Source organism: Pseudophryne corroboree, chromosome 5 (assembly GCF_028390025.1).
Source record: "Pseudophryne corroboree isolate aPseCor3 chromosome 5, aPseCor3.hap2, whole genome shotgun sequence".
NCBI lineage: Eukaryota > Metazoa > Chordata > Amphibia > Anura > Myobatrachidae > Pseudophryne > Pseudophryne corroboree.
Genome location: NC_086448.1, coordinates 589225912 through 589251529, shown reverse-complemented (window position 1 = coordinate 589251529; position 25618 = coordinate 589225912). Strand labels below are relative to the sequence as shown.

Here is a 25618-nt window from a genome sequence, read left to right as displayed (position 1 = left end):
TGCAGGTCCTCACTAAAGTGGGGAAGGGACTCTTCCTGAGGTCAGTAAAATTATAGACAATAAAAAATAACAAAAAAATAAAATAATAATGGGCTGAAGCACAGCCTGATGTGACCGGCTCCCATCAGCACATTTAAAAACCTGAAGGGGCTGATTATTTATTAAAGTGCCAGTTCCCATTAAACACCTGTCTATACCCCAGTGTAATGTGTCTCCTGTGTCCCCTAGTGGATGAAAAAGAAATATAACTACTGTTTAATGCTCACTACAGAGAGCACATTCCAGCATAATCAAGAGCAACATACACATCCCACAAAAAACCTAATGTCAACCAAACAATGCCTTGTTGAACGTTAATCGCCTCCACTACATAGAGCTCTGTTTGCAGCAATAAAGGCTGATGTCCAGTACATAGAGCTTTGTGTCAACACAATAGCCTCTTGGCAATGATGTGCAGAATGACAGTCTTATGGCTTGCACACACACACCCACCATAACAGTCTGAGGCCTGCCGTTGATTATTTGGTGATCATTCACCAATAGTAGAGATAAAGTGGAGAACAAATAGAAAAGTGATGTGGTATGAAATGTCGACATTCATTATGTCAACAGTATAATGTTGACAATTCTTATATCTGATATGACATTTGCAATGACATAATGTCGAACTGTTCGTTATTTCAACATTATGAACGACAGTATGAAAGTTGACACTGCTATTTAAGCCTAACCGCAGCCTAATGTTACCCCTAATTTAATGTGTCCACATTCTGACTACTGATATTCACAATGTCGACATTTGAAACATATCAAAGTGATGTCAATGTCGACATGTTAAACATCAATATTCTAAACATGTCGACATTCTGACTACATCACTAGAAAATACACTCCACTATTTCCCCCAGTGGTGTGGAGATTACATCTGATATATTCAAACATCATTTTAGCCAGTGATAACACCATGATTTCTTTTAGTGAAACCTCTATTGCTTTTCTCTATAATGCAGTAATCATGCTTTCAAGAACTGATGTGCAGTGGAAGTGGTCGCTGACACCACTCAGCTTTGCAGTCAGTGTGCTGTGCAATGATGTGGCCCTCAAAAGACTCCTGTGGTGAGAATAGGATTTTGAGCCCCATCATTACAAAAATATCCAGAAGATACTTTGCCTTGGACTTTATAAACATAAGGCAGCGGCACCTACATTTTGTATGCTTTTATTAATTATCATTACAATAATAAGAATTTACTCACCGGTAATTCTATTTCTCGTAGTCCGTAGTGGATGCTGGGAACTCTGTAAGGACCATGGGGAATAGACGGGCTCCGCAGGAGACTGGGCACTCTAAAAGAAAGATTAGGTACTATCTGGTGTGCACTGGCTCCTCCCTCTATGCCCCTCCTCCAGACCTCAGTTAAGGAAACTGTGCCCGGAAGAGCTGACACAACAAGGAAAGGATTTGGAATCCCGGGTAAGACTCATACCAGCCACACCAATCACACCGTACAACTCGTGATAACCATACCCAGTTAACAGTATGAACAACAACTGAGCCTCAGTAACAGATGGCTCATAACAATAACCCTTTAGTTAAGCAATAACTATATACATGAATTGCAGAGAGTCCGCACTTGGGACGGGCGCCCAGCATCCACTACGGACTACGAGAAATAGAATTACCGGTGAGTAAATTCTTATTTTCTCTGACGTCCTAGTGGATGCTGGGAACTCCGTAAGGACCATGGGGATTATACCAAAGCTCCCAAACGGGCGGGAGAGTGCGGATGACTCTGCAGCACCGAATGAGCAAAGGCAAGGTCCTCCTCAGCCAGGGTATCAAACTTGTAGAACTTAGCAAATGTGTTTGAACCCGACCAAGTAGCAGCTCGGCAAAGCTGTAAAGCCGAGACCCCTCGGGCAGCCGCCCTAGAAGAGCCCACCTTCCTTGTGGAATGGGCTTTTACTGATTTAGGATGCGGCAATCCTGCCGCAGAATGAGCTTGCTGAATCGTGTTACAGATCCAGCGCGCAATAGTTTGCTTTGAAGCAGGAGCACCCAGCTTGTTGGGTGCATGCAGGATAAACAGCGAGTCAGTTTTCCTGACTCCAGCCGTCCTGGCTACATAGATTTTCAAAGCCCTGACTACATCTAGTAACTTGGAGTCCTCCAAGTCCCGAGAAGCCGCAGGCACCACAATAGGTTGGTTCAAATGAAACGCTGATACCACCTTAGGGAGAAATTGGGGACGAGTCCTCAATTCTGCCCTGTCCATATGGAAGATCAGATAAGGGCTTTTACATGACAAAGCCGCCAATTCTGACACACGCCTAGCCGAAGCTAAGGCCAATAGCATGACCACTTTCCACGTGAGATATGTTAGCTCCACGGTCTTAAGTGGCTCAAACCAGTGGGATTTCAGGAAATCCAACACAACGTTAAGATCCCAAGGTGCCACTGGAGGCACAAAAGGGGGCTGAATATGCAGCACTCCCTTAACAAACGTCTGAACTTCAGGCAGTGAAGCCAGTTCTTTTTGAAAGAAAATAGATAGGGCCGAAATCTGGACGTTTATGGATCCTAATTTTAGGCCCATAGTAACTCCTGACTGTAGGAAGTGCAGGAATCGACTCAGCTGGAATTCCTCTGTAGGGGCCTTCCTGGCCTCACACCAAGCAACATATTTTCACCATATACGGTGATAATGTTGTGCTGTCACGTCTTTCCTAGCCTTTATCAGCGTAGGAATCACTTTATCTGGAATGCCCTTTTCCGTTAGGATCCGGCGTTCAACCGCCATGCCGTCAAACGCAGCCGCGGTAAGTCTTGGAACAGACAGGGCCCCTGCTGTAACAGGTACTGTCTGAGAGGCAGAGGCCATGAGTCCTCTGAGATCATTTCTTGTAGTTCTGGGTACCAAGTTCTTCTTGGCCAATCCGGAACGATGAGTATAGTTCTTACTCCTCTCTTTCTTACTATCCTCAGTACCTTGGGTATGAGAGGAACAGGAGGGAACATAAACCGACTGGTACACCCACTGTGTCACTAGTGCGTCCACAGCTATCGCCTGAGGGTCCCTTGACCTGGCGCAATTTTTTTTAGCTTTTTGTTGAGGCGGGACGCCATCATGTCCACCTGTGGCCGTTCCCAACGGTTTACAATCTGCGTGAAGACTTCTGGATGAAGTCCCCACTCTCCCGGGTGGAGGTCGTGCCTGCTGAGGAAGTCTGCTTCCCAGTTGTCCACTCCCGGAATGAACACTGCTGATAGTGCTAGCACGTGATTTTCCGCCCATCGGAGAATCCTTGTGGCTTCCGCCATCGCCATCCTGCTTCTTGTGTCGCCCTGGCGGTTTACATGGGCGACCGCCGTGATGTTGTCTGATTGAATCAGCACTGGTTGGTTTTGAAGAAGGGGCTCTGTTTGACTCAGGGCATTGTAAATGGCCCTTAGTTCTAGTATATTTATGTGTAGTGAAGTCTCCTGACTTGACCACTGTCCTTGGAAGTTCCTTCCCTGAGTGACTGCCCCCCCATCCTCGGAGGCTTGCGTCCGTGGTCACCAGGACCCAGTCCTGTATGCCGAATCTGCGGCCCTCGAGAAGATGAGCACTCTGCAGCCACCACAGCAGAGACACCCTGGCCCTTGGGGACAGGGTGATCAACCGATGCATCTGAAGATGCGATCCGGACCATTTGTCTTACAGATCCCACTGAAAGATCCTTGCATGGAACCTGCCGAAGGGAATTGCTTCGTAAGAAGCCACCATCTTTCCCAGGACTCGCGTGCAATGATGCACCGACAGCTGTTTTGGTTTCAGGAGGTCCCTGACCAGAGATGATAATTCCTGGGCCTTCTCCACCGGGAGAAACACCTTCTTCTGTTCTGTGTCGAGAATCATGCCCAGGAAGAGCAGACGCGTCGCAGGAATCAGCTGCGACTTTGGGATATTCAGAATCCAACCGTGCTGTTGCAACACTTCCCGAGAAAGTGCTACGCTGACTAACAACTGCTCTCTGGACCTCGCCTTTATAAGGAGATCGTCCAAGTACGGGATAATTATAACTCCCTTCTTCCGAAGGAGTATCATCATTTCGGCCATTACCTTGGTAAATACTCTCGGTGCCGTGGACAGACCAAACGGCAACGTCTGGAATTGGTAATGACAATCCTGTACCACAAACCTGAGGTACTCCTAGTGAGGTGGGTAAACGGGGACATGCAAGCAAGCATCCTTGATGTCCAGCGACACCATAAAATCCCCCTCTTCCAGGCTTGCAATAACCGCCCTGAGCGATTCCATTTTGAACTTGAACTTCCTTATATAAGTGTTCAAGGATTTTAAATTCAGAATGGGTCTCACCGAACCGTCTGGATTCGGTACCACAAACATTGTGGAATAGTAACCCCGTCCCTGTTGAAGGAGGGGAACCTTGATTATCACTTGCCGCCAGTACTACCTCCCTTTCCCTGGGAGCAGCTGGCAAGGCTGATTTGAGGTAACGGCGAGGGGGAGTCGCCTCGAACTCCAGCTTGTATCCCTGAGATACAATTTGTACAGCCCAGAGATCCACTTGTGAGCGAACCCACTGGTTGCTGAAGTTTCGGAGACGCGCCCCCACCGCACCCGGCTCCGCCTGTGGAGCCCCAGCGTCATGCGGTGGACTTAGAGGAAGCGGGGGAGGATTTTTGTTCCTGGGAACTGGCTGCCTGGTGCAGCTTCTTTCCTCTACCCCTGCCTCTGGGCAGAAAGGATGCGCCTCTGATCCGCTTGCCTTTCTGAGGCCGAAAGGACTGTACATGATAATACAGTGCTTTCTTAGGCTGTGAGGGAACCTTAGGTAAAAAAGTTGACTTCCCGGCTGTTGCCGTGGATACGAGGTCCGAGAGACCGTCCCCAAACAATTCCTCACCCTTATAAGGCAAAACCTCCATGTGTCTTTTAGAATCAGCATCACCTGTACACTGCCGAGTCCATAATACTCTCCTGGCAGAAATGAACATTGCATTAATTCTAGATGCCAGCAGGCAAATGTCCCTCTGTGCATCCCGCATATATAAGACGACGTCTTTTATATGTTCTATGGTTAGCAATATAGTATCCCTGTCGAGGGAATCAATGTTGTCTGACAGGGTATCAGACCATGCGGCTGCAGCACTACACATCCATGCTGAAGCAATAGCAGGTCTCAGTATAGTACCTGAGTGTGTATACACAGACTTCAGGATAGCTTCCTGCTTTCTATCCGCAGGCTCCTTTAAGGCGGCCGTATCCTGAGACGGCAGTGCCACCTTTTTTGATAAGCGTGTGAGCGCCTTGTCCACCCTAGGGGATGTTTCCCAACGTAACCTGTCCGTTGGCGGGAAAGGGTACGCCATCAGTAACCTCTTAGAAATCACTAGTTTCTTATCGGGGGAACTCCACGCTTCCTCACACAATTCATTTAATTCATCAGATGGTGGAAAAGTCACTGGCTGCTTTTTCTCCCCAAACATAATACCCTTCTTGGTAGTAACCGGGTTAATATCAGAAATGTGCAATACATTTTTCATTGTAGTAATCATGCATCGGATGGCTTTTGTAGACTGTGCATTTGTCTCATCCTCATCTACACTGGAGTCAGACTACGTGTCGACATCTGTGTCTACAATCTGAGCTAGCGGGCGTTTATGAGCCCCTGATGGCCTCTGAGACACCTGGGCAGGCGCAGGCTGAGATCCCGGCTGTCCCAAGGCTGCTGCGTCATCGAACCTTTTATGTAAGGAGTTGACACTGTCTGTTAAGACCTTCCACATATCCATCCAATCCGGTGTCGGCCCCGTCGGAGGCGACACCACACTTATCTGCCCTTGCTCCGCCTCCACGTAACCCTCCTCATCAAACATGTCGACACAGCCGTACCGACATACCGCACACACACAGGGAATACTCTGACTGAGGACAGGACCCCACAAAGTCCTTTGGGGAGACAGAGAGAGAGTATGCACACCACAGCGCTATATAACACAGGGATTTACACTATAATGAGTGATTTTTCCCAATAGCTGCTTATTATCTTATTTGCGCCTAAATTTATGTGCCCCCCCTCTCTTTTTTACCCTTCTTGTACAGGATACTGCAGGGGAGAGCCTGGGGAGCGTCCTTCCAGTGGAGCTGTGAAGAGAAAATGGCGCTGGTGTGCTGAGGAAGAAGGCCCCGCCCCCTCAGCGGCGGGCTTCTGTCCCGCGTTTTGTATATCTTAATGGCGGGGGTTTTTGCACATATACAGTTTTCCAGACTGTATTATGTGCATAATGTGCCAAAAGGTAATCTTATTGCTGCCCAGGGCGCCCCCCCCCCAGCGCCCTGCACCCTACAGTGACCGGAGTGTGTGGTGTGCAGTGGGAACAATGGCGCACAGCTGCAGTGCTGTGCGCTACCTTAATGAAGACCGGAGTCTTCTGCCGCCGATTTCATCTCCTTCTCTTCTATCTTCTGGCTCTGCAAGGGGGACGGTGGCGCGGCTCCGGGAACGGACGATCGAGGTCAGGCCCTGTGTTCGAACCCTCTGGAGCTAATGGTGTCCAGTAGCCTAAGAATCACAAGCTAGCTGCACGCAGGTAGGTTTGCTTCTCTCCCCTCAGTCCCACGTAGCAGTGAGTCTGTTGCCAGCAGATCTCACTGAAAATAAAAAACCTAACAAATACTTTCTTTCTAGCAAGCTCAGGAGAGCCCACTAGGAGCACCCAGCTCTGGCCGGGCACAGATTCTAACTGAGGTCTGGAGGAGGGGCATAGAGGGAGGAGCCAGTGCACACCAGATAGTACCTAATCTTTCTTTTAGAGTGCCCAGTCTCCTGCGGAGCCCGTCTATTCCCCATGGTCCTTACGGAGTTCCCAGCATCCACTAGGACGTCAGAGAAAATATCTATACATTATTATTTCCTCCCAATCCACCCTGATGTTTACTGCTTTGTTCCACTTATACCAGTACTATAAAGCTAACAATGGCAGAGAATATATAATAATCAAGGAGTAAGGCTGGTATAAATTTGGATTACAGGATACAGCACCAAAGGCTATCCAATACATTGATCAATGCATATTTTTCAGACTCGGTCATTGCTACACATATACCTCAAGGGGTATCCTGCAATGTTACCGCTACATCTATATCCAGGAAGTACACAACAATATAAAGCTGTACGTAATATCTGATAAACACAGTACCTACCATTCGTTTGATGAAAGCACATGCTTATCAGTTGTTGTTAACGTCAACCAAGGAAATGTGGAGAACTTCAAACATGTTGCTTTACTGCCATGTCCTGTTTGTGGTAACAGACACATAAATCACAAAACCTATATTACAACTGTAGAACAAATGTCAATTTTGGTGTATTTGTTTATTGAGAGGAATAATATCAGGGCTACATCCTGTATTTCTTTGTAAGTCAGTATCATAAAGTATATATACTCTATGTAGGAATTTCCACCTCCATTGATTTTAGTTTTTAAATATTGTTATATGCAGTAAGCTGCAAATCATGTCCTGAAAACTGGCCAGTCTTTTGTGATTTATTTTTCTAAAGCTAATAAATAAATTACACTGTCTTATTATTGTGTACTGGTCCCTAATGCTCTATTAGATACAGTTTTTCACTATGTAACAACCAGAAAGTAAAAGGAAATACATTATTATTATTATTATTATTATTATTATAGAACTGAACAGTATGTCTAAAGCAGACTCCCAGAGTTGTATTCTCAGAATGCTGCCTGTTAGAGTTAGGAGCCATAGGTTAGGACATAGCATTCACGCTGACATAGACACTGTCGATTTGCTAAGCATGTCGACACTGTGAAAATGTCACCCTGATGCTAGTCGACCTAATATATGACACCACCCCGAGGCAACATAACAATCTTGCATAAAGAAAAGGACAATATGAATGTCATCAAGTGCCCATTTTGAAGATTTCTGCTGGGATGGAACACTGCAGCTCATAGCCCCGCTGGCTGCAATTCTTCTTTGACAACATTCAAGGCCGGCGCTACCACTAGGCAGCTTTAGGCAGCTGCCTATTGGCGGCGACCACTAGAGGGCGGCACCGCACAGTGAATTAAAGGGAACACTTTCTTTATCAGTCGCCTCGCCCTCGCCTCAGCCCAGCCAAACTCCTCCTTTTCTTTAAGAGAGACAGAGGAGCAGCTCGTGGGCGTCTGTACTGTATTTCATCAACGAGTGAGTTGACTGTCTGTGTGAGTCCTGGCCTGATTCATTCTGCAACCCTGCAGGAGCACATTCGGCAGGCGGCAGCAGCCTGAACATAACATTCCACTATGCGGGCTATCGCAGCCGACCCCCCACCTCTGCGATAGCCCGCATAGTTGAATCATGTTATGTTCAGGCTGCTGCCGCCTGCCGAATGTGCTCCTGAGTCCCACATTATCATTATGTGTGCAGTCACGGAGTCACCGTAGTGCGCTATGTTATCACTGCTGCCTGCGAGGGTCTCCGGCGTCCCCCCCCAATCCCCCGTGCATTTGGGCAGTGGGCTGTGTGGGCACATGATGAAGCAGTCACCTGCTGCCGCTGGCCTGTTCCGCACCGCTGCCCGTCGTGTTACCGCTCCGGCGCCGCCTCCCCCCTACGATCAACTGCGTCTGCATGTCATCTCGTCCGCGCTCACCCTCGGCTCTATGCAGTCCCGCGACTGGCTCCCGCCCGCATCTGAAAACCACTGGCACTCACCGAACGCGACCTGCTGCTGCCTCCCTGAGTCCCCCCCTCCTGCATATTATTACCAGCTCCTAGGTTCATCTCTTCTCTCCCCCCCCCCCCCCGCAATTGGGCTCCCACATTTTGCCGCCCATCTTTCCTACACCTTGTGACCAGCTTCCCCCCCCCCCCTTTGATCAGGAGCACCCAGCGAGTCCTGCTACCATTGCCATGGTCACGCAGGGGGGGGCTTCTACGTGGTTCGGGGAATGAGGTTAGGCTTATGTGTAACACTGCACCGCCTTACCTTGTGTTGAGTGATATATATATATATATATATATATATATATATTTACACACACATACACTGTACACATATAGATATATATATTCAAAAGACCGGCACTCCTCTGTTAAATTGATGATTGCGTCCCGGTGAGGGAAAAATCATATATAGTTCACAATAGCGGCACTCGGCGACAACTTCAAGAATTTAAAACACCATCACTCTGGATTATTTCAACGTTTCAGGATCCTTTATTTCGACCCTTTCGTCAGGATATAGGATAAAGGATCCTGAAACGTTGAAGTAATCCAGAGTGATGGTGTTTTAAATTCTTTAAGACGTCGTCGCTGAGTGCCGCTTTTGAGAAACGTGTGTGTGTGTGTGTGTGTGTGTGTGTGTGTGTGTGTGTGTGTGTGTGTGTGTGTGTGTGTGTGTGTGTGTGTGTGTGTGTGTAGAAATGCAGTATAGTCTTGTGCATCTCCATTATGAACAGCGGTGCTTGGGGGAACCAGTGTAACATTATAGGATGGCTGCAGATTACTATTTTGAGGGAAGAGGTTAGGGTTAGGCTGTGGGTAGGGGCGGTTAGGATTAGACTATGGAGTTAGTATGCAGGGGTAGAAGGGGGGGGGGGGGGGGGGTGGCGGCACTGACTATTTGCCTAGGGTGCTGAGAGACCTTGCACCGGCCCTGACAACATTATATTATGTTGAGTTTACATACATGATTGGAGGCCTACAGCTAAAACAAACCGTTTCTTCCCTGGAGAATTGTATTTACAGGGGTATATAGAAACTAAAGCATTTATTTAAATAAAAAAAAATCTGAATTGCAAAAACTCAATCTTTAAAGCTCATCCCTGTCCATAACAATTTCACATTACAAATACTGTATATTCATAAAACAACCACGCATACCTTTTGTTTCTTCTGGGTGGGTTTGTGGAGGTTGAAGCCTTAATGTGTCTGGCTGAAAATAGCCAACAGCTATTTCTTCTTGTTGCTGTATAGCTAAATAGAAAGTACATTGTTAGAATCAAAAAGCACATCCAGACCCATGGCCAAAGACATGCAAGCACATACTGTATCTCCGTATGAAACATAATAACAGTGGCTCTGAATTTGACCAATGTGGTTGAAGGTTAAACAGGGTGTCTACATTTAGTAAATGTTTTCTTCATTTCACCTTCCCTCTACATATACTAAAGGGGTGTATTTATTTAGTGCCGGTTCTTTCATCCAGGCGCAAAATGGAACTTTTCGGCTGTTTATAGGTCGAATTTACATTCGACCTGTTCAATGCCTGTGTCATTTTTTCAAGTGGTAAAAAAAACCTGCATAAGCGAAAACCATGTGCATTGGTGAATTCATCACTGATCCACTTGTTTTGGTGAACTTGCGTGTGTTTTCGCCTGTTTTGCGGGTCCATTTTTACCCATGCTTATTCGTCCACACAAAAAAAGTAGATATAGCGCTAGGGACCCCAAATATACAGAGACGCCTTGATGCGGCTTTGGGGCTTAACCACACATTTGCGCAAATATGTGTAAAGAAGATCTCTGTATTCTATTATTATATGGGATTTATATCTGGTTACTGTTATCATTCAGGGTGCTGGAGGAAACAAAATGCCTTTTTTTCTTGCTCAGAAATACCCCTCCCTTTCGAGCACCTGAATGATATCACTAAGCTAATTGAGCATCTACCATTATATATGTTTGTTGTTAGAGGCAGAGAGGTTCCTGCATTAGGAGGAGGTGCAGGCCCTGACATGCCACATGGAGCATTATGGGGTTGCTCCAAGGTAGGTAGCATTTAGCTTAGTCATATTGTAGTAAGGAGCCATTATCATGTGGCTCCTTGCTGGTTAATCTTAGACCCAGATTGGGGTAATGGAGGTGTGAGGTGTGGTGCCTCTGGACCGGCTGAGCTGGATGGCTTTAGTGTGGCATACCTTTACATTCTATTAACACTTTTCACTTATTAATTTTTTAACACTATTTCTCTATTTAAATTACATTTAATTTTTGTATTACCCTCTCTATAGCTTCGGCTTCCTAAATACTAATTTATTAACACCATAGTTTTTTTCAAAGGTATGCTACGCTGGGCTTTCTGGCTTATGCTGGTGTTTTGGGGTGCCACACCCTGCACGTAGATATAGCACTAGGGACCCCAAATATACAGAGACGCCTTGATGCGGCTTTGGGGCTTAACCACACATTTGCGCAAATATGTGTAACGAAGATCTCTGAATTCTATTATGTGGGATTTATATCTGGTTACTGTTATCATTCAGGGTGCTGGGGGAAACAAAATGCCTTTTTTTCTTGCTCAGAAATACCCCTCCCTTTCGAGCACCTGAATGATATCACTAAGCTAATTGAGCATCTACCATTATATATATAAAAAACGAAAAGGCATGGGCAAAAAGTGACTCAAAAATGGGCGAAAACGCCCGCAATTGCATACACTGACGTTGAATTAGTGCCATTTTTTCGGCTAGCCGAAGAAAACGGCACTAATTGAATACCCCCTTAAGTGTTCACTTCTAGGAAGTGCTGTTTAGGCAATGCTCATAGCCTGTTTCTGCTGTGGCTGTCTAAAGCATAATGCTCTATGGAAGGACAAAAATAGGATTTTTATTACCTACGGTAAATCCTTTTCTCGTAGTCCGTAGAGGATACTGGGTTCCATTTAGTACTATGGGGTATAGACGGGTCCACTTGGAGCAATGGGCACTTTAAGAAATTGATAGTGTGGGCTGGCTCTTCGCTCCATGCCCCTCCTACCAGACTCAGTCTAGGAAACTGTGCCCGAGGAGACAGACATACTTTGAGAGAATGATATATAAGGATAGTGGTGAGATTCCGAACCAGCACACACAAAACAAGAGGGAAGCCAAGCTAATCAAACTTGAAACAGAAACAGCAACGGCTGAACCAACATCACTTAACCAAGTAACAGTGCAGGAAGAACGAAGCACTGGGCGGGCGCCCAGCATCTTCTACGAACTACTAGAAAAGGATTTACCGGTAGGTAATTAAAATCCTATTTTCTCTTACGTCCTAGAGGATACTGGGGTCCATTTAGTACCATGGGGATGTACCAAAGCTCCCAAACCGAGTGGGAGAGTGCTGAGGATCCTGCAGAACTGATTGACCAAACTGAAGGTCCTCACAGGCCAAAGTATCCAACTTGGAGAAGCCAAGGCCTACAGTGTGATAGTCTTCCACGTAAGATATTTTACGTCCACCTCCTGAATCGGTTCAAACCAGTCCGATTGGAGGAACTGCAGCACCACATTGAGATCCCAAGGTGCCGTGGGAGGCACAAAGGGAGGTTGGATGTGCAGTACACCCTTCAAGAACGTCTGGACCTCAGAGAGATAAGCCAATTGTTTCTGAAAGAAAATGGACAGGGCCAAAATCTGGACTTTTATGGAGCCCAGGCGCAGGCCCACATCCACACCTGCCTGCAGAAAAAGTAGGAAACGTCCCAGATGAAATTCCCCCGCAGAACACTTTCTGCTCTCACACCAAGAGACGTATTTATTCCAAATATGATGGTAATGCTTAGACGTTACCCCCTTCCTGGCTTGGATCATAGTCGGGATAACCTTTTTAGGAATCCCACTCCTGGCTAGAATCAGCCATTCAACTTCCATGCCGTCATACGTAGCCGCGTTAAGTCCTGATAGATGAACGAACCCTGTTGCAGAAGATCCTCACGCAGAGGTAGAGGCCACGGATCTTAAAGGAGCATCTCCAAAAGGTCCACATACCAGGCCCTTCTTGGCCAGTCCAGAGCAATGAGGATTGCTTGAACCATTTCCCTCTTTATTCCCTTTAGAATTCTTGGGATCAGAGGAAGTGGAGGAAACATGTACACCATCTGATAGACCCATGGAGTAGTCAGGCCATCTATCACCACTGCCTGTGGGTCTCTCGACCTGGAACAATACCGCCTGAGCTTCTTGTTGAGATGAGAGTCCATCATGTTGATCTGTGGATATCCCCATCGACTTGTCAAGCACCTGAACACTTCCGGGTGAAGGCCCCACTCCCCCGGGTGCAGGTCGTGTCTGCTGAGGAAGTCCGCTTCCCAGTTTTCTACTCCCGGAATGAGAACCGCTGACAACGCCACAGCATTTAATTCTGCCCAGAGGAGAATTCTTGACACCTCTGACATTGCTGCTCTGCTTTTCATACCACCCTGTCGGTTTATGTACGTTACTGCCATCACATTGTCCGACCGGACCTGAATTGCCCGATCTTGAAGAAGACATGAGGCCTGCAGAAGTGCATTGTAAATGGCCCTGAGTTCCAGAATGTTGATTGGAAGAATGACTTCCTGACTTGACAATCTTCCTTGAAACTGCACCCCCTGGCTGACTGATCCCCAACCTCTGAGGCTTGCATCTGTGGTTAACAGAATCCAGATCTACACTCCGAACTTCAGTCCTGCGACGAGGTGAGAAGACTGTAGCCACCACAGAAGGGAGATCATGGCCTTTGCTGACAGACTGATCCTCTGGTGCATGTGAAGATGCGATCCGGACCATTTGTCCAACAGATCGAGCTGGAAGGGTCTTGCGTGAAACCTTCTGTATTTAAGTGCCTCGTAAGAGGCTACCATTTTCCTCAGAAGGCGAATGCACAGATGCACGACACCCGGGTTGGCTTCAGGACATCCCGAACCATCAACTGGATTACCAATGCCTTTTCCAACGGAAGGAACACCTTTTGTGACTCCGTGTCCAGTATCAGTCCCAGGAATGGGAGCCTCTGTGTTGGCTCTAGGTGAGATTTCGGAAGGTTCAGAATCCACCCGTGATCCTGAAGTAGTTTGGTTGAGAGAGCAATGCTGTCCAACAACCGCTCCCTGGACGGCACTTTTATCAGGAGATCGTCCAGGTACGGAATTATGTTCACTCCCTGTTTGCGGAGTAGAAATATCATCTCTGCCATCATCTTGGTGAACATCCTCGGTGCCGTGGAGAGACCAAATGGCAGGGCCTGGAACTGGTAGTGACAGTCCTGTAGTGTAAACCTTAGATAAGCCTGCTGAGGCAGCCAGATCAGAATATGAAGGTATGCATCCTTGATATCCAGAGACACTAAGAATTCCCCCTCCTCTAGACCTGAGATCACCGCTCTCAGAGACTCCATCTTGAATTTGAACACTCGTAAGTACGGGATCAAAGACTTGAGGTTCAGAATCGGTCTTACCGAACTGTCCGGCTTCGGTACAATTAACAATTGGAATAGTACCCCTTGTTTAGTTGATGAGGTGGAACTGGAACAATGACCGGAGTCTGTACCAGTTTTTGGATGGCATGCTGTGAAGTTATACTTGCCTCAGGTGAAACTGGCAAGCCTGATATGAAGAATCTGTGAGGTGGGAGCTCCTGGAACTCCAGTCTGTAGCCCTGGGAAATAAGATCTATGACCCAGGGATCCTGGAACAAATTTGACCAGATCTGACTGAAGAATTGTAGTCGGGCTCCCACCTGACAGCCTTCCAGGCATTGCGGTCCACCGTCATGCTGAAGTCTTTGAGGAAGCAGAGTCTGAGCTCTGTTCCTGTGCACCTGCAGTAGCTGGTTTGCATGGTTTACCACTTGCGCTGTTGGAGTCTCTGTTCATAAACTCATCCACAGTTTGTTTTAAGTATTCAGTCTCTTTCTCATTGTAGGACAATTTTGTAGAAAATGTGGAAATAATTCCTTTGAGAGAATTAACCCACTCCGGTTCAGCCCCGCTAGCTTGTGAATCCTGAGTACCCAGTAGTGAGCCCCCTGGTGAAGAGGAACAGTCAGCTGTACAAGAAACACACTCTCTGCCTCACATTTTGTAAATGTGACAGCACACACACACACACACAGGAAAAGGTTAAGCACAATTAACCCACAAACAGCCCTTCAGGGAGACACAGAGTTGTTTGGAGCCAGCCCCCACAGCGCCCTTATCGCTAATGCTAAGCTTAGCCAGGTCGCAGACTAAGTACCCTGATAGGGAACTTAGTACAATAATAGTCGTCGTCCCCCCCCCCCCCATCACCACACCCCTGCTATGACCCCCTGGTACCACTGAGGTAATCTGGAGTCACACCGGAGGAGCTGCGCGTCCCTGTCCTGTCAGCATCTGTGTCCACTGCAGACGGAAAATGGCGCTGGTGAGCTGCTGGATCCTCTCATAGTGAAGCCTCGCCCCTTCAATGGCGCGCGGTCTTCCCGCTTATAATATACTGGCTGAAGAATCTGGTGCTTAAAATGGAGAGAAACTGTTTTAAAGCTGTGTTGCCAGTCTGGGTACTGGGTACTGGGTACAGTGTACTGAGACGCAGTTGTGTACTGTGTCTGGAGACGCATTCCGCCCCGTTTAGAAGCCGTACATATCCATACCCTCGTGCCGCTACAATGGCCGGCGCCCCGCTAACCGGGACGCCGGCACAGTACTCACCACTCTTCATTCTTCTGGCTCTGTTAGGGGTCGCGGCGTGCGGCGGGAATGTACGCTCGCCGTGGTGGGGCTTGCGACTAGTTCCCTCAGGAGCTCAGTGTCCTATCAGCGGGGAACGGGACCATTATCCATTCAAGAGGTTGGGCCGTTACCACCCCCAAGTCTCACGACGCAGGCAGGCTGGTGCCAACCAGCCCTGCCTGAAAACAAACATAGAAAATAAATGCAGAAAACTCTTCACGGGCTTCCTTCAGCGTGACCGGCTCCTCTGGGCACAATTTCTAAACTGAGTCTGGTAGGAGGGGCATAGAGGGAGGAGCCAGTCCACACTATCAAATTCCTCAAGTGCCCATGGCTCCTAGTGGGCCCGTCTAAACCCCATGGTACTAAATGGACCCAAGTATCCTCTAGGACGTAAGAGAAAGAAGAAGCAATATTCTTCTAATTCATAATGAGAAAAGCTTTATGCATGAAAAATACACAACAAAGTCAAACAAAATGACATTTGGGTCATTGATAACCCAAGAAGACAGTACTTAGACTTGGCATCAGTACTCAAAGTGTGAAGGTATGCACTTAACTTTGGCGGACCGTTTTGAATTTGGCACTGGCTGCAAGCCAATTACATCTCACAGACCAGCAGCCAATCAGGGACGGCTACGTGACTAAGTGGCTGACGGTCCATGAGCTGTAACTTGCATGCGCCAAGCAACAAATTAAAAATGCCACCACTGACTCTGTTAGGGTAAGGTAGCAGTGCGAGGTGCACTCTGTGCGGTGTTGGGTGATGTAATGGGCAGTTCAGGGCTAAGCTGTGCTGTGCGAAGGGTAATGTGCGAAGGGTGCAATGCTCTGCTAGGAAAAGGGTGCTATGCTGGGAGAGAGGTGCTGTGCTGGGAACTGTGAGGGAAGAGGGGTGCTGTGCTGTAATGGGAGCTGTGGGAGGAGACGAGTGCTATGCTGTAATAGGGGATGGGAGCTGTGAAGAGAGAGGGGTACTGTGTTTTAACGGGGGAGTGGTGTTGCGCTGTGCTGTGATGGATGAGGAGAGCTCTGCTATTGATGGGAAAGGGGCAAATAGGGAGGGAAGAAGACCTCCCGTAGAAAGAAAGGAAGAGACAGCTACAAAAGGCCAGGACAGGCCAGAGGGCAAGGCAAGAGGCTGAGGACTGGAGAGTGCTGTAGTGGTGGAAAGGAAACAAGCTAAACAAAGCTCTCTACTCCAGGGCCAGTGTAGGTGGCTTTGGTCGCCTTCATTTATTTAACCCTACACCAGGGTTGTTAGGCACTAGACCCAAAGGTGCAGTCAGGACTCAGGCCTATGGTGCATGTTAGGCAGGCAGAGAGCCTGTCGCCCTGGTAAGTGACCCTAGGCACTAGGCACAGGTCACTGTGTCATTATTTTGAAGTGGGGGGATTGAAATATTAGGGGGAAAGGGGAGGCTCAGGCCTTGGGCCTACCTACATAAAGCCCCGACCCCCAGTTCAAAAGTTCCAATTTGACCACTGCTTACCATTGTACACAAAAGATTTAACAAAATTGTATGAACATACACAAGAACTACAGTAGATTGTTACAGAGTTCAGGATGCATTTTAAATTAGACTTAGAAAAAAAATGAATTAGTAGCTTTCTAGACAAATAATTAAAATATACATAATATCTAGGCAATAGTGATGGCTACCTAAATAATCTTGTACGGGCCAGGACACGATATCAGGTGAAGTTACAGGATTGCAGGGCATTTCAGTGGGAAGAAGGAAAAGACCATCCAAAATATCATCCACTATAACTTGAAGATTTGGCTCTATGTTTGGTCTCAGTTGAGAGAAGAAATCCACGGCACCCATGTCAATCAACCACTGAGCTGCTAAAGAGTGCTGCAATAAAAGTAAAAGATGAGAGGATGAAACATACATTTGGGAATACATCCACGTATCATAGCCACGTATTGCAGGCAATCATGGACAGTTCACAAAAAGCCTACTTGTTTTATCTGTTGCTGCTTTATAGACTAGAGCAAATTAGAGGAAATATACTATCTTACTGGAATACATATGTATTCCCGGCGGACGGGATGCCGGCTGTCAGTATCCAGACAGTGGCATCCCGCCCGCCAGAATGCTGGCAGCGGGGAGAGTGCTACGAGTCCTCTTGCAGGCTCGGTGGCTCGCTATGCTCGCCACAGGATCTATTCCCACTCTATGGGTGTCGTGGACAGCCCTGAATGGAAATAACCCCTGTGAGACGGTATTCCAGCTATCAGAATTGTCAGCTGTTAGGATTCCGGCGTCGTAACTTAGCAATTAGTAAATACTAGTGTAGTAGACCGTATTCTTGATATTCTGCAACTTAAAGAAATGCAAATTTATTCAGATTAAACAAGACAAATCCCTTCCAAATAATGTGGAAACAATTTTAAAGACAAAGGAAATTCCCTAAATATGTGGTACAGGTTGAGTATCCCTTATCCAAATATTCCGAAATACGGAATATTCCGAAATACGGACTTTTTTTGACTGAGATTGAGATAGTGAAAACTTTATTTTTTGATGACTCAGTGTACACAAACTTTGTTTAATACACAAAGTTATTAAAAATATTGTATTAAATGACCTGCAGACTGTGTGTATAAGGTGTATATGAAACCTAAATGAATTGTGTGAATGTAGACACACTTTGTTTAATACACAAAGTTACAAAAAAATATTGGCTAAAATGACCTTCAGGCTGTGTGTATAAGGTGTATATGTATCATAAATGCATTCTGTGCTTAGATTTAGGTCCCATCACCATGATATCTCATTATGGTATGCAATTATTCCAAAATACGGAAAAATCCCATATCCAAAATACCTCTGGTCCCAAGCATTTTGGATAAGGGATACTCAACCTGTATATCCCAAGAATGTATACACTTTAAAACATGAATACTAAATACAGCCCTTAAAAATATCATTATAATAGTCTTTATAAATAAAAATGATAATATATTAGTATGCAGATCAGTATTAGAAGAATAAAAGTTAAATTTATTAAATACACATATTCAATAAAAATGACAACTTAGAGATGTGCACCGGAAATTTTTCGGGTTTTGTGTTTTGGTTTTGGATTCGATTCCGCGGCCGTGTTTTGGATCCGGACGAATTTTGGCAAAACCTCCCTTAAAATTTTTTGTCGGATTCGGGTGTGTTTTGGATTCGGGTGTCATTTTTTTTTTTAAAAACTAAAAAAACAGCTTAAATCATAGAATTTGGGGGTAATTTGATCCCATAGTATTATTAACCTCAATAACCATAATTTCCACTCATTTCCAGTCCATTCTGAACACCTCACACCTCACAATATTATTTTTAGTCCTAAAATTTGCACAGAGGTAGCTGGATGATTAAGCTAAGCGACCCAAGTGGGCGGCACAAACACCTGGCCCATCTAGGAGTGGCACTGCAGTGTCAGACAGGATGGCACTTAAAAAAATTAGCCCCAAACATCACATGATGCAAAGATAAATAAAAAATAAAAAAGAGGTGCAAGATGGAATTGTCCTTGGGCCCTCCCACCCACCCTTATGTTGTATAAACAGGACATGCACACTTTAACAAACCCATCATTTCAGCGACAGGGTCTGCCACACGACTGTGGCTGAAATAACTGGTTGGTTTGGGCCCCCACCAAAAAAGAAGCAATCAATCTATCCTTGCACAAACTGGCTCTACAGAGGCAAGATGTCCACCTCCTCCTCATCGTCCGATTCATCACCCTTTCACGGTGTACGTCCCCCTCCTCACAGAGTATTAATTCGTCCCCACTGGAATCCACCATCTCAGGTCCCTGAGTACTTTCTGGAGGCAATTGCTGGTGAATGTCTCCACAGAGGAATTGATTATGATTCATTTTGATGAACATCATCTTCTCCACATTTTGTGGAAGTAACCTCGTACGCCGATCGCTGACAAGGTGACCGGCTGCACTAAACACTCTTTCGGAGTACACACTGGAGGGGGGGCAACTTAGGTAAAATAAAGCCAGTTTGTGCAAGGGCCTTCAAATTGCCTCTTTTTCCTGCCAGTATATGTACGGACTGTCTGACGTTCCTAACTTGGATGCTGTCACTCATATAATCCTCCACCATTCTTTCAATGGTGACAGAATCATATGCAGTGACAGTAGACGACATGTCAGTAATCGTTGGCAGGTCCTTCAGTCCGAACCAGATGTCAGCACTCGCTCCAGACTGCCCTGCATCACCGCCAGCGGGTGGGCTCGGAATTCTGAGCCTTTTCCTCGCAGCCCCAGTTGCGGGAGAATGTGAAGGAGGAGCTGTTGACGGGTCACGTTCCGCAAGACTTGACAATTTTCTCACCAGCAGGTCTTTGAACCTCTGCAGACTTGTGTCTGCCGGAAAGAGAGATACAACGTAGGCTTTAAACCTAGGATTGAGCACGGAGGCCAAAATGTAGTGCTCTGATTTCAACAGATTGACATCCTGTGAATCCTGGTTAAGCGAATGAAGGGCTCCATCCACAAGTCCCACATGCCTAGCAGAATCGCTCCGTATTAGCTCCTCCTTCAATCTCTCCAGCTGCTTCTGCAAAAGCCTGATGAGGGGAATGAACTGACTCAGGCTGGCAGTGTCTGAACTGACTTCACGTGTGGCAAGTTCAAAGGGTTGCAGAACCTTGCACAATGTTGAAATCATTCTCCACTGCGCTTGAGTCAGGTGCATTCCCCCTCCTTTGCCTATATCGTAGGCAGATGTATAGGCTTGAAAGGCCTTTTGCTGCTCCTCCATCCTCTGAAGCATATAGAGGGTTGAATTCCACCTTGTTACCACCTCTTGCTTCAGATGATGGCGGGGCAGGTTCAGGAGTGTTTGCTGGTGCTCCAGTCTTCGGCACGCGGTGGCTGAATGCCAAAAGTGGCCCGCAATTCTTCGGGCCACCAACAGCATCTCTTGCACGCCTCTGTCATTTTTTAAATAATTCTGCACCACCAAATTCAGTGTATGTTCAAAACATGGGACGTGCTGGAATTTGCCCACATCTAATGCACGCACAATATTGGTGGCGTTGTCCGATGTCACAAATCCCCAGGAGAGTCCAATTGGGGAAGCCATTCTGCGATGATGTTCCTCAGTTTCCGTAAGAGGTCGTCAGCTGTGTGCCTCTTATGGAAAGCGGTGATACAAAGCGTAGCATGCCTAGGAACGAGTTGGCGTTTGTGAGATGCTGCTACTGGTGCCGCCACTGCTGTTGTTGCTGCGGGAGGCAATACATCAACCCAGTGGACTGTCACAGTCATATAGTCCTGAGTCTGCCCTGCTCCACTTGTCCACATGTCCGTGGTTAAGTGGGTACAACTGCATTTTTTAGGACACTGGTGAGTCTTTTTCTGACGTCTGTGCACATTCTCGGTATCGCCTGCCTAGAGAAGTGGAACCTAGACGGTGTTTGGTACCGGGGACACACTACCTCAAGAAATTCTCTAATTGCCTGTGAACTAACGGCGGATACCGGACGCACGTCTAACACCAACACAGCTGCCATGGCCTGAGTTATACGCTTTGCAACAGGATGACTGCTGTGATATTTCATCTTCCTCGCAAAGGACTGTTGGACAGTCAATTGCTTACTGGAAGTAGTACAAGTGGTATTCCGACTTCCCCTCTGGGATGATGATCGACTACCAGCAGCAACAGCAGCAGCAGAGCCAGGAGCAGTAGGCGTTACACTCAAGGATCCATCTGAGGAATCCCAGGCAGTGACACGGCCTGCAGGACTATTGGCTTTCCTGTCTAAGGAGGAAATTGACACTGAGGGAGTTGGTGGTGTGGTTTGCTGGAGCTTGGGTACAAAAGGAAGGGATTTAGTTGTCAGTGGACTGCTTCCGCTGTCACCCAAAATTTTTGAACTTGTCAATGACTTCTGATGAATGCGCTCCAGGTGACGTATAAGGGAGGATGTTCCTAGGTAGTTAACGTCCTTACCCCTTCTTATTACAGCTTGACAAAGGCAACACACGGCTTAACACCTGTTGTCCGCATTTCTGTTAAAATAATTCCACACCGAAGAGGTGATTTTTTTTTGTAATTTGACCAGGCATGTCAATGGCCATATTCATCCCACGGACAACAGGTGTCTCCCCGGGTGCCTGACTTAAACAAACCACCTCACCATCAGAATCCTCCTCGTCAATATACTCCTCAGCGCCAGCAACACCCAAATCCTCATCCTGGTGTACTTCAACAGTGACATCTTCAATTTGACTATCAGGAACTGGACTGTGGGTGCTCCTTCCAGCACTTGCAGGGGGCGTGCAAATGGTGGAAGGTGCCACCTCTTCCCGTCCAGTGTTGGGAAGGTCAGGCATCGCAACAGACACAATTGGACTCTCCTTGGGGATTTGTGATTTAGAAGAACGCACAGTTCTTTGCTGTGCTTTCATTTTTCTAGTGGGAGGATGAGTGCTTCCATCCTCATGTGAAGCTGAACCACTAGCCATGAACATAGGCCAGGGCCTCAGCCGTTCCTTGCCACTCCGTGTCGTAAATGGCATATTGGCAAGTTTACGCTTCTCCTCAGACGCTTTTAATTTAGATTTTTGGGTCATTTTACTGAACTTTTGTTTTATTGGATTTTACATGCTCTCTACTATGACATCGGGCATCGGCCTTGGCAGACGACGTTGATGGCATTTCATCGTCTCAGCCATGACTAGTGGCAGCAGCTTCAGCACGAGGTGGAAGTGGATCTTGAGCTTTCCCTATTTTACCCTCCACATTTTTGTTCTCCATGTGTGGAATTATATGCCAGTAATATATCAATAGCAATGGCCTACTGTACTGTCTGTACTACTACTGCTGGTCACCAAAATGCTGCACTTTCCTACTTGAAGTGATACGGAGCTGCAAGATACAGCAATGGCCTACTGTACTGTACTGTACTATATGTATACTGCTGGTCACCAAAATGCTGCACTGTCCTACTATATACTGCTCACAATAATGCAGCACAGATATGGATAGTAGTATACTTGACACAAAGCTGCAAGATACATCAATGGCCTACTGTACTATATGTATACTGCTGGTCACCAAAATGCTGCACTGTCCTACTATATACTGCTCACAATAATGCAGCACAGATATGGATAGTAGTATACTTGACACAGAGCTGCAAGATACAGCAATGGCCTAGTGTACTGTACTATATGTATACTGCTGGTCACCAAAATGCTGCACTGTCCTACTATATACTGCTCACAATAATGCAGCACAGATATGGATAGTAGTATACTTGACACAGAGCTGCAAGATACAGCAATGGCCTACTGTACTGTACTACTATAATTATATACTGGTGGTCCCCACAATGCAGCACACTGAGCACAGATATGGAGCGTTTTCAGGCAGAGAACGTAGATATTTTCAGCACACTGAGCACATATATTTGCAGCACACTGAGCACAAATATGGAGCTTTTCAGGGAGAGAACGCAGCCACGTCCTCTCCGTTCAATCTCCAATGCACGAGTGAAAATGGCGGTGACGCGCGGCTCTTTATATAGAATACGAATCTCGCGAGAATCCGACAGCGGGATGATGACGTTCGGGTTAACCGAGCAAGGCGGGAAGATCCGAGGCTGCCTCGGAACCGTGTAAAATAGGTGAAGTTGGGGGGGGGGTGTTCGGATCTCAGAGAACCGAACCCGCTCATCTCTAATTAATATATTACCACAAATGCAAAAGTGAGATAATGAACAAGATGAACAGTATGTGTGAACTGGAATGATCTGTGTCGCGCACCATAAATTCAATTTCTCTTACGTCCTAAAGGATGCTGGGGACTCCATAAGGACCATGGGGAATAGACGGGCTCCGCAGGAGACATGGGCACTAAAAAAAACTTTAGATATGGGTGTGCACTGGCTCCTCCCTCTATGCCCCTATCCAGACCTCAGTTTGATACTGTGCCCAGAGGAGACTGGGTGCATTACAGGGAGCTCTCCTGAGTTTCCTGAAAGAAAGTAATTTTGTTAGGTTTTTTATTTTCAGGGAGCCTGCTGGCAACAGACTCCCTGCATCGAGGGACTGAGGGGAGAGAAGCAGACCTACTTAACTGCTAGGCTCTGCTTCTTAGGCTACTGGACACCATTAGCTCCAGAGGGAGTCGGAATGCAGGTCTCCCCTAGCTGTTCGTCCCGGAGCCACGCCGCCGTCCTCCTCACAGAGCCGGAAGAGAGAAGCCGGGTGAGTATGAGAAGAAAGAAGACTTCAGAGGCGGCAGAAGACTTCGGATCTTCACTGAGGTAACGTGCAGCGCTCCCGCACAACACACACATGGCAGGCACTGTGAGGGTGCAGGGCGCAGGCGGGGCGCCCTGGGCAGCAATTAAACCTCTGGCTGGCAAAATCAGGGCATATATGGGCTCTACGTGATAAATCAGAGATCCCCCGCCAGTTTTTTTAAATGGATCGAGCCGGACCGAAGCCCGCTGCTGAGGGGGCGGAGCTTGATCCTCAGCACTCACCAGCGCCATTTTCTCCACAGCACACCGCTGAGAAGCTGGCTCCCCGGACTCTCCCCTGCTGAACACGGTGACAGAGGGTTTGAAAGTGGGGGGGGGGGGGGGGGGCACATAAATTGGTGCAGTGTTATATAGATATATACTAAAAGCGCTATCTGGGTAATTTTCTTTTTTTTCCTGGGTCATTGGCGCTGGGTGTGTGCTGGCATACTCTCTCTCTCTGTCCCTCCAAAGGGCCTTGTGGGGGATCTGTCTCCAGATAGAGAATTCCCTGAGTGTGTGGTGTGTCTGAAGCGGAAGGCTCTTCTAGGGAGGAGGTGGAGCAAATGAGTGTGGTGTCTCCGTCGGCAACGCCGACACCTGACTGGCTGGATATGTGGAATGTTTTAAATGCAAATGTGAATTTATTGCACAAAAGGTTGGACAAAGCTGAGTCCAGGGAGTGTACAGGGAGTCAAACCCTGCCTTTCACTATGCCGCAGGGACCTTCTGGGTCTCACTATCCCAAATAGTAGACACTGATACCGACACGGATTCAGACTCCAGTGTCGACTACGATGATGCAAAGTTGCAGCCAAAATTGGCTAAAAGTATTCATTATATGATCATTGCTATAAAATAGGTGTTACATATCACAGATGACCCCTCTGTCCCTGACACGAGGGTGCGCATGTATAAGGAAAAGAAACCTGAGGTAATCTTTCCCAAATCTCACGAGCTGAACAAATTATTTGAAAAAGCTTGGGAATCTCCAGACAAGAAGCTGCAGATTCCCAAAAGGATTCTTATGGCGTATCCGTTCCCGACTAAGGACAGGATACGGTGGAAATCCTCCCCGAGGGTGGATAAAGCGTTGATTCGCTTAACTAAGAAGGTAGCGCTGCCATCTCAAGATACGGCAGCCCTCAAGGATCCTGCTGATCGCAGGCAGGAGACTACCGTGAAGTCTATTTACACACATACTGGTACCTTACTCAGACCGGCGATAGCGTCGGCTTGGGTCTGTAGCGCTGTAGCAGCATGGACAGATACCTTATCTGCTGATATAGATACGCTGGATAAGGAAACCATTTTATTGACCCTTGGTCATATTAAAGATGCTGTCCTGTATATGAGAGATGCTCAGAGAGACATTGGCCTACTGGGTTCCAGAGCCAGCGCTATGGCGATTTCGGCTAGACGAGCCCTATGGACCCGACAATGGACGGGCGATGCCAACTCGAAGAGGCATATGGAGGTTTTACCTTACAAGGGTGAGGAATTGTTTGGGGAAGGTCTCACAGACCTGGTTTCCACGGCTACGGCAAGTAAATCAGCTTTTTTGCCTTATGTTTCCTCACAGCCTAAGAAAGCACCACATTATCAGATGCAGTCCTTTCAGTCGCATAAACTCAAGAGAGTGAGGGGATCTTCCTTTCTTGCCAGAGGTAAGGGCAAGGGGAAAAAGCTGCCAACCACAGCTAGTTCCCAGGAGCAGAAGTCCTCCCCGGCCTCTACAAAATCCACCGCATGACGCTGGAGCTCCGCTGAGGGAGTCCGCCCCACTGGGGGCACGTCTTTGACTTTTCAGCCACGTCTGGATTCACTCACAGGTGGATCCCTGGGCAATAGAAATTGTGTCCCAGGGTTACAAGCTGGA

The 25618-nt window shown here is 47.1% G+C and overlaps 1 protein-coding gene across 3 annotated transcripts in view; it reads right to left on the bottom strand.

The window, feature by feature from the left end:
- The window catches only part of RTTN (rotatin), a 660131-nt gene that overhangs the window by 531624 nt on the left and 102889 nt on the right, over positions 1–25618 (bottom strand). For all 3 annotated transcript variants that reach the window (XM_063923387.1, XM_063923386.1, XM_063923388.1), the window contains exons 4-6: positions 17136–17331; positions 9906–9998; positions 7215–7308 (exon numbers count right to left, since the gene is read on the bottom strand). In XM_063923387.1, coding sequence (XP_063779457.1) covers positions 7215–7308; positions 9906–9998; positions 17136–17331 — 383 coding nt within the window. The remainder of the gene's footprint in view (positions 1–7214; positions 7309–9905; positions 9999–17135; positions 17332–25618) is intronic.